The sequence below is a fragment of the Crinia signifera genome, chromosome 5, assembly GCF_055691185.1.
Source record: "Crinia signifera chromosome 5, ASM5569118v1, whole genome shotgun sequence".
NCBI lineage: Eukaryota > Metazoa > Chordata > Amphibia > Anura > Myobatrachidae > Crinia > Crinia signifera.
In genome coordinates, this window is record NC_139221.1 from 312,226,825 (window position 1) to 312,241,922 (window position 15,098).

General features: G+C 44.9%; 1 protein-coding gene across 9 annotated transcripts in view; it reads left to right on the plus strand.

Annotated features, from left to right (window-relative positions):
* MTSS1 (MTSS I-BAR domain containing 1) overlaps nt 1–15,098 on the plus strand; it is a 125,636-nt gene that overhangs the window by 19,788 nt on the left and 90,750 nt on the right. For all 9 annotated transcript variants that reach the window (XM_083189482.1, XM_083189483.1, XM_083189484.1 and 6 more), the window contains exons 2-3: nt 6,614–6,675; nt 8,627–8,700. In XM_083189482.1, the coding sequence (XP_083045608.1) occupies nt 6,614–6,675; nt 8,627–8,700 (136 nt within the window). The remainder of the gene's footprint in view (nt 1–6,613; nt 6,676–8,626; nt 8,701–15,098) is intronic.

Genomic DNA, 15,098 nt, shown 5'->3' on the forward strand with positions numbered 1-15,098 from the left:
GTCATGCCTGTGGCCCCGCCCCCAACCTTGATTTTTAATACACACTTGCATACACATATGCAGAATCTACACGTAACTAAGAAAATCAACACCCTGGGTGAGTCTATGGGCACACAGGCCACAGCAGTAGCGATGCGGGGTGCCATGTACATGATGGCAGCTGAAGGCCTATACCCGCTTCCTTAATTTGTCTGCTTTTTTTGCCGCCACTCCCATTACTTTCCCCAAGAGGTCCCTTCCTGTCAATATCTCTGTGTTTTAATCTCCCTGCAAGCGGCGTGAAGAAAAGGGTTACCACCTTTTTGTTGAGAGATTCCCAGACAGTGACCCGCCCCTTGACTCGCCTTATTTATTTTTTAACCTTTGCTTCAATTCTATTCTTGATTTTGCACACCGTAATGCCACTTACACGTTACATCACACATATAATGCCCATTACACATTATGCCACACGTAATGCCCATTACATTTTACGCCACACACCACAATGCCCATTACACATTATGCCAGGGCTCGGCAAAGTTTTTTTTAACTCTATGAACCAGGATGAAATTTACACTGTAATGTCACCAACACATTTTACATATTATACCACATGCCACACATCTGGACTCCGGACACCAGGCTTAATTACCCGACTGTCCGAAGTAATGCCAGATGGATGGTAACTCTAATGCAAAGGCACCTTGCAGCGTGCGCAGTGCGATGGCGGCTAATGCAGTCTGCCGATAATCGCTCAGTTGCATGAACATCGACATTGCCTACTAACATAAAGTAGGCCCATAGATATGGTTTACAAACATTACTGCCTTAGCTTCCGGAACACCCAGGTAATTAGAAGGCCTGCAGAACCCGTAGGAGCTGCTGTAGCCAGCGGGGAGGCGATTATGCTATACGTATCCCTCTGCTTACTGAATTTCTCACCTAACTGAATTTTCTAATTCCGGATGCTCTGCTGGCTGATGAACTAGATTGTGGGTAACACGGTGCATTTATACCACAGCTTGTGCCAGGTTACTACAATTCGCCTCAGTTTTAAAATAAAAATTGTGTTGCTGAAATGGGGATGTGTAAAATAATATGCTGGGTTCAGTTCCCTTTAATGGTTTAGATTAGTGGGAGACCCCACAAACGTCTTTTCTCCTACCTAGGCCAAACTAGACCCTTTCCTACCCCTTTATTGTCACTGACCGGTATCACCCCCCAACTCTACATCTCACCCAGCCCCCCTTCTATGACAGGACAAATCACATGAAGCTGTATCCCTCCACCCTTTTACTCGCCAACAGATCACACACTCCACTGTATCGCTATGCCAGCTGTCACAGGGGTTGTTCATTTACGTGACCCTTTCTACAAAATTCATGCATGTGTGTATTTTCTTTGTTGGCTTGCAGATTTTTTTATTGTATTGTAATTGCTTTATTTGTAAGCTTCGTTTCGCAGCCCTCATATAGAATTTGCATTGGCTGGCAAAATCTCTATTTATTTTAATATACTGAACCTGTCTCCTACACACCCGGGAAACGTCCAGTGTAGAATGAGCAATATTCAGCCTATGCTTTCACTCTGGACAAGTGATGCCTGTAATGTGACCAATATTATGTCAGGACTGCCTTGCCGTCATGGCTACTGTTTCAGCCTGCAAAATGCCCGCCTTCACTCTGGTCCCATGCTCTGTTTCTGGACTTCTCTGCCAGTGGCAGTTGCAGAAGTGGGGCTGCAGCACAGTCCAATATTCAAAAAGCGGTGACACCCTAAACATCACTGTCCTGGACTCACTGGCAGTTGATGTGACTCCCCCTCTTTGAACTTTGGACTGTGCTGGAGCCTCACTTCTGTAACTGCCACTGGCAGGGAAGTCCAGGAACAGAGCATTTTGTACCTAATGGAATGGGCCATGTTGGAGGGTATGTGGCCCTAGGCGAGGGGCATTAAAAGCCTCTCTTCATAGTATTCAGTAATGCAAAAAATATCTCCATGAAACCAGATTTGCTTTTTGGGGGAGTTATTTTTTTTTACAGACTCAAGTCCAGTTAAATATTTGTCAACCCCCCCCCCCCCCCCCTAAATTCCATTTCCCCCTTCCAGTTGCAGTGAATGCCCCTCTGTAACACTTAAGTGTGCACTCATAAACCAGCGAGCCTTATATCCTTGGTATTTGCACAGCTTGCCCTGCTCTTGTTGTGTTTTTCAGTTGGTTAAAATACATTTAGGAGGGAAGTTGTGTGGAAATAGCTTCTAATGTGAATCTTCCTCGCTCCCTCCATCTCCGCGCCTCAGTGTCCCATGACTGCCATGTTTACTGTGCTAAGTCGACTGTGTGGAGAAATGTGTGCGGCGGAGCGTAGTGAAATCGTGCGCACTGAACAAATGTTTAAAGACAGCCAGTCATTATAATTACTTGCCGAGCCAGCCTGTTAACAGGTTATGATATGGACGTGTTGTGTACATGCCGTAGAACTATTTCTACCCTGTCACAATTAGCAGGAGAATAACAGTAAACTGTAATGCAAATATCTGAACTCTTTTCTAAGTCATTCCTGTGTTTATGGCGTTTAAAAGCGTGCCCACGTCCTTCACTCGGCTGAGGCGGTCAATTCGTGGCCTGAAATAATGATCGAGTGTTGCCAAGTCTTAAAAGTTGTGCCATCATGGAGACAAAATGGCTGCCTTTGCTGTTCATGGTTTGATTGAATATCGCTGGATTCACCAGAGCACACTTATGCTGGGTACACACTGGACATTTTGCGGCACTGCTACTATTGTGAACTATAACGATATTGAGCATACACACTAGACGATATATCATTGATGATATTGCTATCGTGCATATCATTAACGATATATCGCTTAGTGTGTACACAGCATTCGGAATATTACTGCAGAAACATTACTTTATAAGGCAGGAATGTAATTGTTTTTTGGGTGAGCCATTTGGACTCCTATCAGGACTTTTAGATGGGTTTAGCAGCTCTAGACGGTGCTTTTGGGGCTCCACCGGTTTTGGCTACTTAAATAATTAAATTGCGCCATTTTGCACCCATTCATTACCGCCACTCTCAAAACAACTGAATTCCCTCCTTTGAGTCATTATTATGTCAGTCAACTTCAGATTTTGCACAATGCTGAAAATGGGTTTGGCTAGGATCTATTTCTATGGTGGGTCTATTTTAGCCTTACACAGCTAATGAAATATATGAAACATGCAATACAGAGAACGTTCTAATGACGTTGGTCGCTCAGGGGACTTGCTGGACTAAAGCATGGTTACGCCTATGTTAATGACCCACAGGCAATGCAAGAAGCGTTCTAATGAGCAATGTACAATACAGAGCATGTTCTGGAGAGCAATATACATAAATTATTGTTGGCTATAGACCCCAGATTTATGATGCCTTTCACTCCAGTCTGTTCACTCACTTGACTCTTTTGAAATGCGCTGCTTCTTGAGGGGGGAGGGGGGGATTAACCCACACTCCGCAAAATGTACTGCTAGGTTAATTAACCCTCGTATGTGTGTACACGGTTAGGCTAGTTGTGCTGTCAAATTCTTAGTTTCTAAGTGCTTCAGTGTTTTCTCTACCGTCCAATGGGATACTGGGATATACTATGGAGGATAGAGATCCTCATAGTATAACCCAGTATCCCATATGGACTATGAGAAAAGGATTTACCGGTAGGTACCCAAAATCCTATTTTCTCTACCGTCCAATGGGATACTGGGTTATACTATGAGGATCTCTATCCTCCATAGTATATCCCAGTATCCCATATGGACTACGAGAAAAGGATTTACCGGTAGGTACCCAAAATCCTATTTTCATAACCACACTAGGCGGATCCCAGGACTGTGATTGGTGAGCTCCAAATGTCCAATCACTGGACACTCTGCTGAGTTCAAGCTAAAGAAAGTGTACAATATGGTGGCAGGAGTATAAAGCTTGGTGAAGTGATAAAGTGGAAGGTGATAACGCACCAGCCAATCACCTCCTAACTGTCAAGTTACAGGCTGGGTTTGAAAATGACAGGAGCTGATTGGCTGACGCATTATCACCAGCCACTTTATCACTTCAACAGGCTTAATACTCCTGCCCCATTAGTTGAACTCCTGAAACCTGGGAGATTCGATCTCGAGCGGGACAGCCGCATTTCAAATATGGGGGTCTCCTAAAATATTTGGGAGAGTCTTCGGTGTTTTGGCCGTGTCACTAGTGCTGTGTCATCCTATGTAATCCATGCTTGGACTCCAAATTCTACTTTTCTTGTTTTCATTGTTTGTGTTATTTTCCGTGTTATGATCAGCCGGTGTTGGTTTTCTGTAGCGCTCTCTGACATTTAATCCCCGGAAAGAAGCGGGGCATCATTCAGCCGAAGATTATCCGCAGACTGAGTGATTCATGAGGTAGTTTGTGTCTATCAATGACACCTAGGCCACGCCGACTAAGCCTCTGGCAAGGGAGTTTTGTTGTTGTTTCCCCATGTGACATGTCAAACTGTTTTTGCTATTTTAGTTTTTGTTTTATTGTTCTACTTTAGTTGAGGCTTTCTTTTGGTAGTTGGACTAAGGGCCTTATTCTTGTTCACTCTTTCTGACAAAATCCTTCTTAGCTGGACAAAACCATGTGCACTGCAGGGGGGGGGGGGCAGATGTAACATGTGCAGAGAGAATTAGATTTGGGTGAGTTATTTTGTTTCTGTGCAGGGAAAATACTGGCTGCTTTATTTTTACACTGCAATATAGATCTCACTTTGAAGTAAAACCCCCACCCAAATCTAACTCTCTCTGCACAAGTTACATCTGCCCCACCTGCAGTGCACATGGTTTTGTCCATCTAAGAAGGATTTTGTCAGAAAGCGTGAACTAGAATAAGGCCCTGAATGTCTTTTTGGCTATCGGCGTTATATGCCTAAATGCATTCTGCCTGATATTTATACCACCCTTGCAGAATACGTTTTCATTATATAGTGTTCATTCTAGCACCCGCCATCTTTGAAAACCCATGCAGTTCCTCTTCCCTAGCTGGGGTGTCTCTATCCGCTGTGGTGTTTCTAACACAGGTTTGGTTTGCATATCGGTGCTGATCTACAGACCACACTGTGCTAGATGGCGGGTGCTAGAATGAACACTAATCGTGCCCATCGCATGATTACCAGCTAGCTACCAGTGCAAAAGGAAGGCACTTAGGGACTCAGAAGGGAAGCTAGCCTTACACCGGACACTGCATATTTGCTAGTGTCCATTCTACGAAGCACACACATCTGGGATACAGCTGGTGAAAGGTATAATACTCAGGCACATACAGCAGAGATAAATATTCGGAGCTGGTGCACATATTACACTACTTCCCGATCCTTACTGATCTTGTTCCGGCCCAAAGGGGGTAGGGCTCAGGAGCGTGCGTGCAGGAATACAGTGTGCCCATTGGTCAAAGCAATGTCATATCCCCCATCCTGTGCTGTTTAACATTGCCCAATGAATATTGAATTTACCCTGACAGTCTGTAAGGATTCAGTGCAGGACGGGGAAACTGCATTGATGTTTCTCTTGTGTCATCAGAGTGACCTGCGGGATTACACGGTAACCTTAAATAATGCTGTAACACAGGCATGTCCAAACTATGGCCCTCCAGCTGTTGTGAAACTACACATCCCAGTATGCCTTGCCAGAGTCTTCGCATTCCCTAATAGCAAAACTGTGGCAAGGCATGATGGGACTTGTAGTTTCACAACAGCTGGAGGGTCATAGTTTGGACATGCCTGCTGTAACACAATTGGACTTTTATTACGTTCAGGATTGTGGCAGTGATAATCTTAATTTGTTCTAAAGTATGAAGTCCGCACACTAGCATAAGCTGCCCTGTCCTGGTACCCCTGAAAATGAATATTTTCTATAGTGCTGTACATTTAATTATAATGATCGTGTGTGTGTGTGTGTCTGTGTTTTTTCACTGTATAGCTTTATTAAGTTACTGATGGAGTTACCTTTGACATGTGGAAAATTTGGGGAACTGCATGTCCCAGCGAGCCAAACAAGGAAGGGTCCATAGGAATATGTTCGGGAACACCGGGAAATGCTGATTTCAGGATATCTATTTCCAGGGCTAAAGTACATTTTGCGAAGTTCAGTTTATCTGCTGTAAAGATATCAAAGTCAAAAGTATAAACCAGAACTGTACTCTCACGTAGCCCGGTTGTGTCAGACAGAGCGCCCTTGTCCTGGCCTACGTGTAATAACGCGTTCTCACCCAGAACTGGCACGCAGCGACCTTTGAATTAACCCCGGTAATGATAATAAGGAACGCTAACGTCATAAAGATGCAAAGGTGAATCCCACTGAAAGATGAACATTTGATTTTTTTTTTCTTTTGTTTGAAGGTTAACATTATGAAAATATTTTTGGGGCAGTTGACACCCTACCATTGTACGGTTATCTTCTGCAATGGTTATACTAGAAGGGGCTTAGGAACTGCATTTGCCAAATATTGAAAAATGGGGACTGTCTCTAGAAAATGAGAACATTTAGGGCACTACGCAAATGATTTTTACCGTATAATAATGGAATGTTCATAACAATAAATAAATAACCAGATTGTGTCTTCCTTTCTTCTAGGGAAGTTACCCGGTTTGGGAAGATTTCATCAGCAAAGCGGGAAAACTCCAGTCTCAGCTCCGGTGAGTGGTGTTTGTGTGGTTATAGGTGTAACCAGGGCCGGATTAAGGGAGGGAAATCATCTTGGGACCCCACACATTAGGGCCCCCCCCCCACACTGTAGTTTTAATGTCCTTCGGTGGCTCAGCTGTTGAACTGTCCGTGAGTCGCCAGCTTGCGTGTGGTGCGGCTCGCACACGTGTGTCTCCCTTCAGAGGGGTGTCCCCATGCAAGGAACCCCTGCAACCAACTTGCTTTAGCTCCCCCGGTGGCCCTCGGCCATTTGAAATGGGGCGCTGGATTGTGAGCTAATCAGTGTGGCTGCCTGGCCGTGCCGGTCCAACCAATCAAATCCCAACTGTCATTTTTCAAACACATGACCAGAGCTGATTGGCTGGAGCACCATTTATCAAATGTAATGAGTTTTAAATAGCTAAAGCTCACTGATAAATTGGTCCTACAGCCTGTAAAACAAGATAGACTGATTGGTCAGTATTTTATCTCTCTCCAAGCTGTGATAAATATCCCCCAAGCCTGAAATAAACCTGTATTTAGCACAAGCTCATTTGTAAATATGACGCAAGTCGTTTCCGTACGGATCTATTTCCCCAGCCAGCAATCAGAATATCCCTGGCTGCAGTGTTTCTCAAATGACCGGCATTGAAGTCCTCTGACAGCTGGGAGCCTGGACAATTTGTCAATGAAAGCGCTAGCCGTCCCTCTCTGTAACTGGGTCGCTGCGAGGGGGGGGGGGGGGCCTGACGTCTTTCATGCGCAATTCTCCCCTCACAGCAACTCCACCGCTCCTTCAATAGATGGGCAGATCTGTCGTCATGGTAACGTTGGAGCTGGGGCGCGCCGACTGGTTTAGGCTAAGAAAGAGCAAAGAGGGAAGAATACCAAGATCCTGCCTGGCAATTCCTTCCCCACACTGCAGCTGTTGGACGAATGTATTTACATTTCTGCTTGGCAATAAGATTCAAGGCTTCTGTTCCTGTACTGCTAATAGGAACCGGGCATTGGATGGCTGTGCATAGATTTGCAGCGTGTGCCAACTGGAAGCGCTATTTAACCCCATGTAGAGCACTTGCAGACACAACTAGATTATCATGCTGCATACACAACAGTGAAACGCACGTAGAAAGAGAAAGTACCAGCGGATCGGCCCCTAACTGTCACCCTTTAAACATCGCCTGCAACGACGCTGATTAATAAAGATAAGAACTTGACTCTGTGCAAGTATAAGGTCCATATGTAATTGCCTGCAGTATATTACATAGTGCTTATATTATCTGTATATTGCTTTCCCGGTTCCTACACACTTAGGGGGTTATTCTCGTTCACTCTTTCTGATAAACTCCTTCTTAGATGGACAAAACCATGTGCGCTGCGGGGGGGCAGATGTAAAATGTGCAGAGAGAATTAGATTTGGGTGGGGTTTTACTTCAAAGTGAGATCTATATTGCAGTGTAAAAATAAAGCAGTCTGTAATTTCCCTGCACAGAAACAAAATAACTCACCCAAATCTAATTCTCTCTGCATACGGTACGACCATGTCAACATTCGGGACAAAAAAAAGTGAAAAACTCATGTCAACATTTTTGACTGTCAACCCAATGCTTGTGTCAACCCTGTCGACCTTAGCCATGTCAACCTATTTCAGCTGTCCTCCTAATCCCTGTCGAACATCTGTGACCAACCCAACGCTTGTCCACCTTAATAGGGTCTACCCATACCCAACAGAACACGATGCACATACAGTAATCATTTGTGATCAATGCGCTGTCATACAGCATATAGACTAGTATATAATAACATCAATGCAACCTGTGCAGTCTCCTCCATATTGTAATGAATCACAACGGAATGCATGTATCTCTTCTCCAGTACTTTTTGGAGATTTGCAGGTTTATTATGAAGAGACTATTGGCTCAAGAGCTTGCCATCTAATACCATATTTTTGCTTCCCTGTAGCACTACCGTGGTGGCTGCGGCTGCATTCCTGGATGCCTTCCAAAAAGTGGCTGACATGGCGACGAATACTCGGGGTAAGCACGTTTGTGATCTACAATTACAGCATGCCCATAAGGACCAGCGTGTTTCACCGCTTTCTCAGCTGAGCCTCGTATGTGGCAGACCGTGATGTGCGGCCATTGTGTTTGTAGTGCTTCAATCTAATATTTATTGAAAGTATATATGTTAGCAAGGCTGCCATTTTTGCAGATGGACAAAACTGCACTGCAGGTGGGGCAGATGTAACATGTGCAGAGAGAGTTAGATTTGGGTGGGTTCAAACTGAAATCTAATTGCAGTGTAAGAATAAAGCAGCCAGTATTTACCCTGCAAAGAAACAAAATAACTCGCCCAAATCTAACTCTCTCTGCACATGTTACATCTGCCCCACCTGTAGTGCAGCATGGTTTTGTCCATTCGCAAACCAAATGTGCTTTGCGAGTGAACCAGAATCACCGCCTGTGCCTCATTTTAGATTTCTGCCCCCAGTCGTCTGTATTATCCACATACATAACCGATGCAGGTCAGATTTATCTTCCTGATGAACTATGAATATGTAGAGCTGTAGTCGGTGTCCGCCTTGGTCTGCAAGTTTTATTTCTGTTTAACATATATTGGAATGGGAACTGACAGCGGCACCAGATTAATATCCCATTTACCTGTGTGACAGATTGCCTGTGGCATTCTGACCGTTGTAATATAGGAGTATCACACTCTGGAAGCCGTTCCCGGGGCTAGAGCAATGCCGTACTGCACACTGGTTCTCTGCTAAGCTCCTCTTCAGCACATACGTCCTCTCGGATAATGGAGGGAAGCAGCGAGTCTCGCACTGCAGTTGACTGCCTGATTTTAATTCATTTACTGAGCTGTTCGGTTGGTGTACTTCTACCGGAGACGGCTTGCTATTGTTAGTCATGTACGTGATTTCAACACAGCTTTATTGAGTGTGAGGCAACAATGTTCTATATAACAGATGTAACCTGGGTCGAAGCCGCAGTGTGAAATAGGTCAAACCCAAGATGTTGGTGTTTAATAACAGTTAGGAGCGGTTTGATTGTTTGTTTGGTACCTTTATTGTGATCTATTTTATCACTCTATAAGTCTTGGCACCTCTGCTCCTACATTATGTGCCATGTGACTGTGGTTGCCATGGTAATCCATGATGCTGAGCAAAATGACAATTTTTTTAAATTTTTTTTTATAAATCACTGTGAACAAACAATCATGGCATCACTGCTATAATTCAGAGCGACGTATATAGTAATTGTGCACCATTGTTATATTTGCAGATATCGTTCGAAAACCATAGACTTTTGGGATCTTAGGAGTTCTTTGTACAGGGCTGTGGTTGTTCTTATGTTTCCGGCATTTTACAGCCATGGCATGTTTCACAAATAAATAGTTTTTTGCAATATTTTGATGTTAATTTGGGTATTGGTCAAGTGGAAGGTCGACATGCATCAAAGTCGATATGTCTGGAGGTTGACACAAGCATTCGGTCAACCGTCATTAGGTCGACACAAGCATTCGGTCGACATGGGCAAGGTCAACAGTAAAAAGGTTGACATGTGGTTTCCACCTTTTTTTATCCTGCATATCGACACAGTCGACATGGACATTAAAGAATTGCACCGTGTGCACTATTTTATTCTCCCACCACACCCTCGTGGATGGTAGGGCATGAAATACCGCCTGTCGGCACATGTCGGCTAAAAAAAAGTGAAAAACCCCATGTCGACCTTTTGACTGTCGACCTAGCCCATGTCGGTCTAATGCATGTGTTGACCTAATGACACTGTCGACCTAACCCCATGTCGACCTTCAGACATGTCGACCCAAGGCATGTTGACCTTCCTCTTGTCGACCTCGTGACCGCATACCCTCAATTTCTAGTCATCTGCCATGTTATCCTGAATAGATTATAAATAAAGAGCATGCCCTGAATTCCTCTCAGTCCTAAATGGAAGTGACTGCGCCTCAAATTCTGAGATCATGGCTGACCAAGGTACCACTGGAACAGCCCACAAAATGGCTGCCTCTGCAGTGTTACTGGGCCAGATTCTCTAAGCTTCAAAAGTGATAAAATGGAGAGTGATAAACAGCCAGCCAATCAGCTCCTACCTGCCATGTCACAGACTGTGTTTGAAAAATGTCAGGCAGGAGCTGATTGGCTGGATGCTTATCACTCTCCATTTTATCACTTTTGAAGCTTAGAGAATCTGGCCCTATATCTGCCATTTATAAACAACTCTGAGATATAGCTTGGGTGATGGTCTAGCCTCATTCATTTGCAGACCATAAACAGCGCTTGGGTTTCGCTGTTGTGATCTCTCAGTTTAGCTGCTGGATTATCCGTTCAATAAATATTTTTTTTCCACTACCAGAGAGCTTAACCCTCCCAAGCTTTAATACTGCGAGCATGGAGCTCGTTGCTGGTGTTTGGCGCTCGAGAAAGTCTGCATGTGGTCTGAGAACCTGACAGTCTGTTTTATCAGAGGAGTGACCTGTTGTCTGCACAATAACCCAATGCATTTGGCGTGCTATCGCCTGCAGCGGGCATGGGGTGGGAGATGTCACGGGAAAGTATCAGTGTGTGAAGGGCAGGGTGTAACGCCGTGTGTCTGCTCGGACACATCCAGAGCGTCTGAGGCTTCACACGCTATTATCAAGTTATCGGCAACTATGAGGCGGTTTAGAGTCTGTCATTTTTCTCCCAAGTTTATAAATCCTGTCAAATGCAGTTTTGGTTTCTGTTAACAAGATTCTGGTCGCATACGATGCCACCGGATCCAAGAAGTGGGTGTCAACACCCTTTATCAGCTTGGCTACACTCGTGGGCGGCCATTTTGTGCCTGTTATGAATTGGCCGCCATTCAGTACAGCATAGAATAATAGGATGAATATTATAAATCTTCCTTAACAACTCATTGTCAGATCGCACAAGCATTTAGGTAGACCGTTAAAAGGTCAACATGAGGTTTTTTTTTTAACCGACATATGCCGACGGGGTATTTCATGCCCTGCCATCCACTACTGCATGGTGGGAGAATAAAATAGTGTGCCGAGCGTAGAGAGGCACCGTGCCCGAAGCCGAGCGAGGGGACGTGGTAAACTTAGATGGCGTCTATGTCAACTATGTTGACATTTGGGACAAAAAAAGTGGGCAAACGTAGGCATGTCAACCTAAGCCATGGTTGACCCAATGTGTGTCAATCTATAATGTGTCGACCCAATGACTCCTAGTCGTCTACACGACTCAAGCTTTGATAAACACCCCTGTTATACCGCTTTCAGACCACCGCAAATGCAGGCTCGCACCGGGACTTTTAAACGATTAGGTTCCGGTGCGACCCTGCTTGTGTGGTCTGTTCAGATCACATCAGCGAACCAGCAATATTGTCGGTTCGCTGATGTCATGTGGGGGCGCGGCGGAGCATCGCCGGGGGTGGAAGCGGTGCTTAGAGTGTATGGGAAATGGGTCGCTCAACCTGATTTAACCCGTTCACACTACACAGCAACGAACCAGTAAGAACCCTTCTTTTTACCCGGTTCGTATTGCCCTGTTAGCTGTAACCGGTAACCCCTTTCAAATTGCACGAATTACCGGGTCAAACCGGCATGAACCCCGTAATTTTGTGCGATGTGAAATGGGTATTGGATGCATTTTCCCAATATACAGCAGCTATAAATGTTGATAAACTTCATTAAAATAGGGTTGAACATACGCCAAAATATTTTTGCTGTTAAAAAGAGCACCTAAAAGAAAACAAAAACCTATACATAATAATAAAAATAATAATAAATGTTTGCACACTGTCAGCTGGGGATCAGTTGCTGTGGTGAATTTAGGTTCTCGTGGCCCTTGCTAACCACAGAAATTGGTTTATACCATTGTGACCTATTACTCAGACATCAACTCTTCATGTCCCCGTGCATGGTTTGCGTGTCCTACTTTTATTCTCCCCTTTGAAGATTGGACATTAAAGCTCATTTTTGCATTCGTGTCAGACCTGAATTAGTTCTGCTTTAATGCTCCTTGCCAAGGGTTTCGCCAGTGCGAGGGATGATACAGTCACCATGGCAACCCACCCAGGTTCACCGTCCAGCGCGGTAGCTGCCAGGCGACGGGGAGAGCGGGGATCTGCATGAAATGAACGCTTTGTGACTGAACCGATGCTTAGCTGTGCTGTGCGCTAGGCCTGCAGGGGCTGTATGTAGAGCACAAGTCAATTTGCATTGCAGAAGGTTGCCTGATGCCTGCTCACATATAGGAGGCTGAGATATACCAGAGAACGTTCTCGGTGCACCGTATGCCCTCTGACCTGAAAATACTTCTGCCGTTTGTCATTGGGAATAATGTGAATTTATATTTATGTTTTTTTACATTAAAGAATATTTTATTTTCCATCTCTTTTAACCCAACCCCCCCAAAAATGTAATAAAAATTATTGCAACTAAGCTGTTTGGCTGTAACCTCTATCTCAAACACACCATGCAGGAAGCCATTGTCTAGGGCCAAGGCCACTGTTTTCCAGTCCCCACTTGCAATCCAGGTACTAATGATATCCATGCACGAGCCCAGGTGGCTAACGTTATTACCTTGATTTACCCACCTGTGCTGAAGCAGGAATATATGGGCCAGATGTACTAAGATTCAAAAGTGATCAAATGGATAGTGATAAACAGCCAGCCAATCAGCTCCTGCCTGACATTTTTCAAACACAGCCTGTGACATGACAGGCAGCAGCTGATTGGCTGGCTGTTTATCACTCTCCATTTGATCACTTTTGAAGCTTAGCGCTTCTGGCCCTACGTCTGGATGGTGAAATAGGCCATGAGGATGGAGTTTGGGAAACATAACTGTCTCTTCATGAATACTGACCGACAGCAAAGGTGCCCATACACTTATTCAATTCTGGGCCTTTTATTCCCAATGTCGATACATCGGGCCGAGAAATTGTGTAAAAGTGTCAAGTTGTATGGGTGGTAACCGTATCTGTTCCGCTCTGAATCACATGGGAGTGATGTCTTTTTAGGCCTTTTATTATAGTGGTCCTACTAAGATGGACGAACAATTACAGCCCATCTCCCATACAAGGGGGCATATTTATTAAGCCTTGTGAAGGGATAAAGTGGCTGGTACTTTATCACCGCCCAATCTGCTACTAACTGTCAAGTTATGGACCGGGTTTTAAAAAATGACAGTTATGAGCTGATTGGCCAGAGCTGATTGGCCAGTGATAAAGTAACAGCCACTTTATCCCTTCACCAGGCTTAATAAAGCTGCCCCAAGGGATCTTCCGCCTGGTCCAAACGTGGTTACCCACAGTGCCCCCACCACCGCAGCACAGTAGCACAGGTAGCGGACGTCCGGTATAATGTACTGATCGCTAAGAGGTTAATCATGCGTTAGGTGCTGCCGCTGAGCCTGGTATGAGCTGCTTTATACTCCATTGTGTCCCGTACGCTCATCACAAAGACTCCTCTATCTGCGCGCCGGCTGCTTAGACGAGCTGCTTGCATTTGTGTGCTATTAATAAACATTCCCAAAAATAGCTCCTTCATTTGCCTCGTCCTATTTATTCTTCCTCCTCGGCACTCAGGTGAGAACTGCTGATGGCTCATTGTGTGCGCAGTGCTGTGCACTGTGCTGGTGTGCACGCATGCTACGCAGAGAGGCCTGGTCACAGGGAACAGTGACAACCTACAAAGGTCACAAGGGCCGCTGGTGCCTTTATACATTTCTCCTCCAGCCCTTGAGCTGATGGTTTGGCGTTGTGCCTGTTTATGTTTAAGGGCCTTCTTTGAAGCTTATTGAAGATCTGGCCCCCCGGACATCCATTAGCCTTTCTAGGAAATAGGTATTTGGAACATTTCCCCTACCACACAGGTTGTCAAACTCGGCTCTCAGGACCCCACACAGTGCATGTTTTGCAGAATCAAGTGAAATAATTAGCTCCACCTGTGGATCTTTTAAAATGTGTGGGGAGACCAGCTAAGCATGTGCTGTGTGGGGGTCCTGAGGACTGACTTTGAGAACCTGTGTCCTACCATAAACCTCAAGGCTTTCTGAGACTTGTTGTTCCAGCAGACTGACCTTTGCAGTTATTGGTGCATCAGGAGTGGAACGCATAATTGTTTTAATGTGCGAGTATATAATTGATTGGATCACGTAGCCATGTGTTGTGCTTGTCATGAACCATCTTCAGGTAACAACCGTCACTGTGATACTTTTAATAGGTGACCCATACTCCTTCATTGTTTTATTTTTGTTTAAATTTGAATAGTTCTGTGGCCAATCCCGACGTGCAGACAGCGGTGTAGTACAGTCTGACTGCATGCCGCAGCAATGTATTAGAAGTTATTCTCTACTGATCCTTGTTCCACATCTGCTGGGAAGTCCCAGGTTGTCTGTCTGTGACTCTTACAAGGC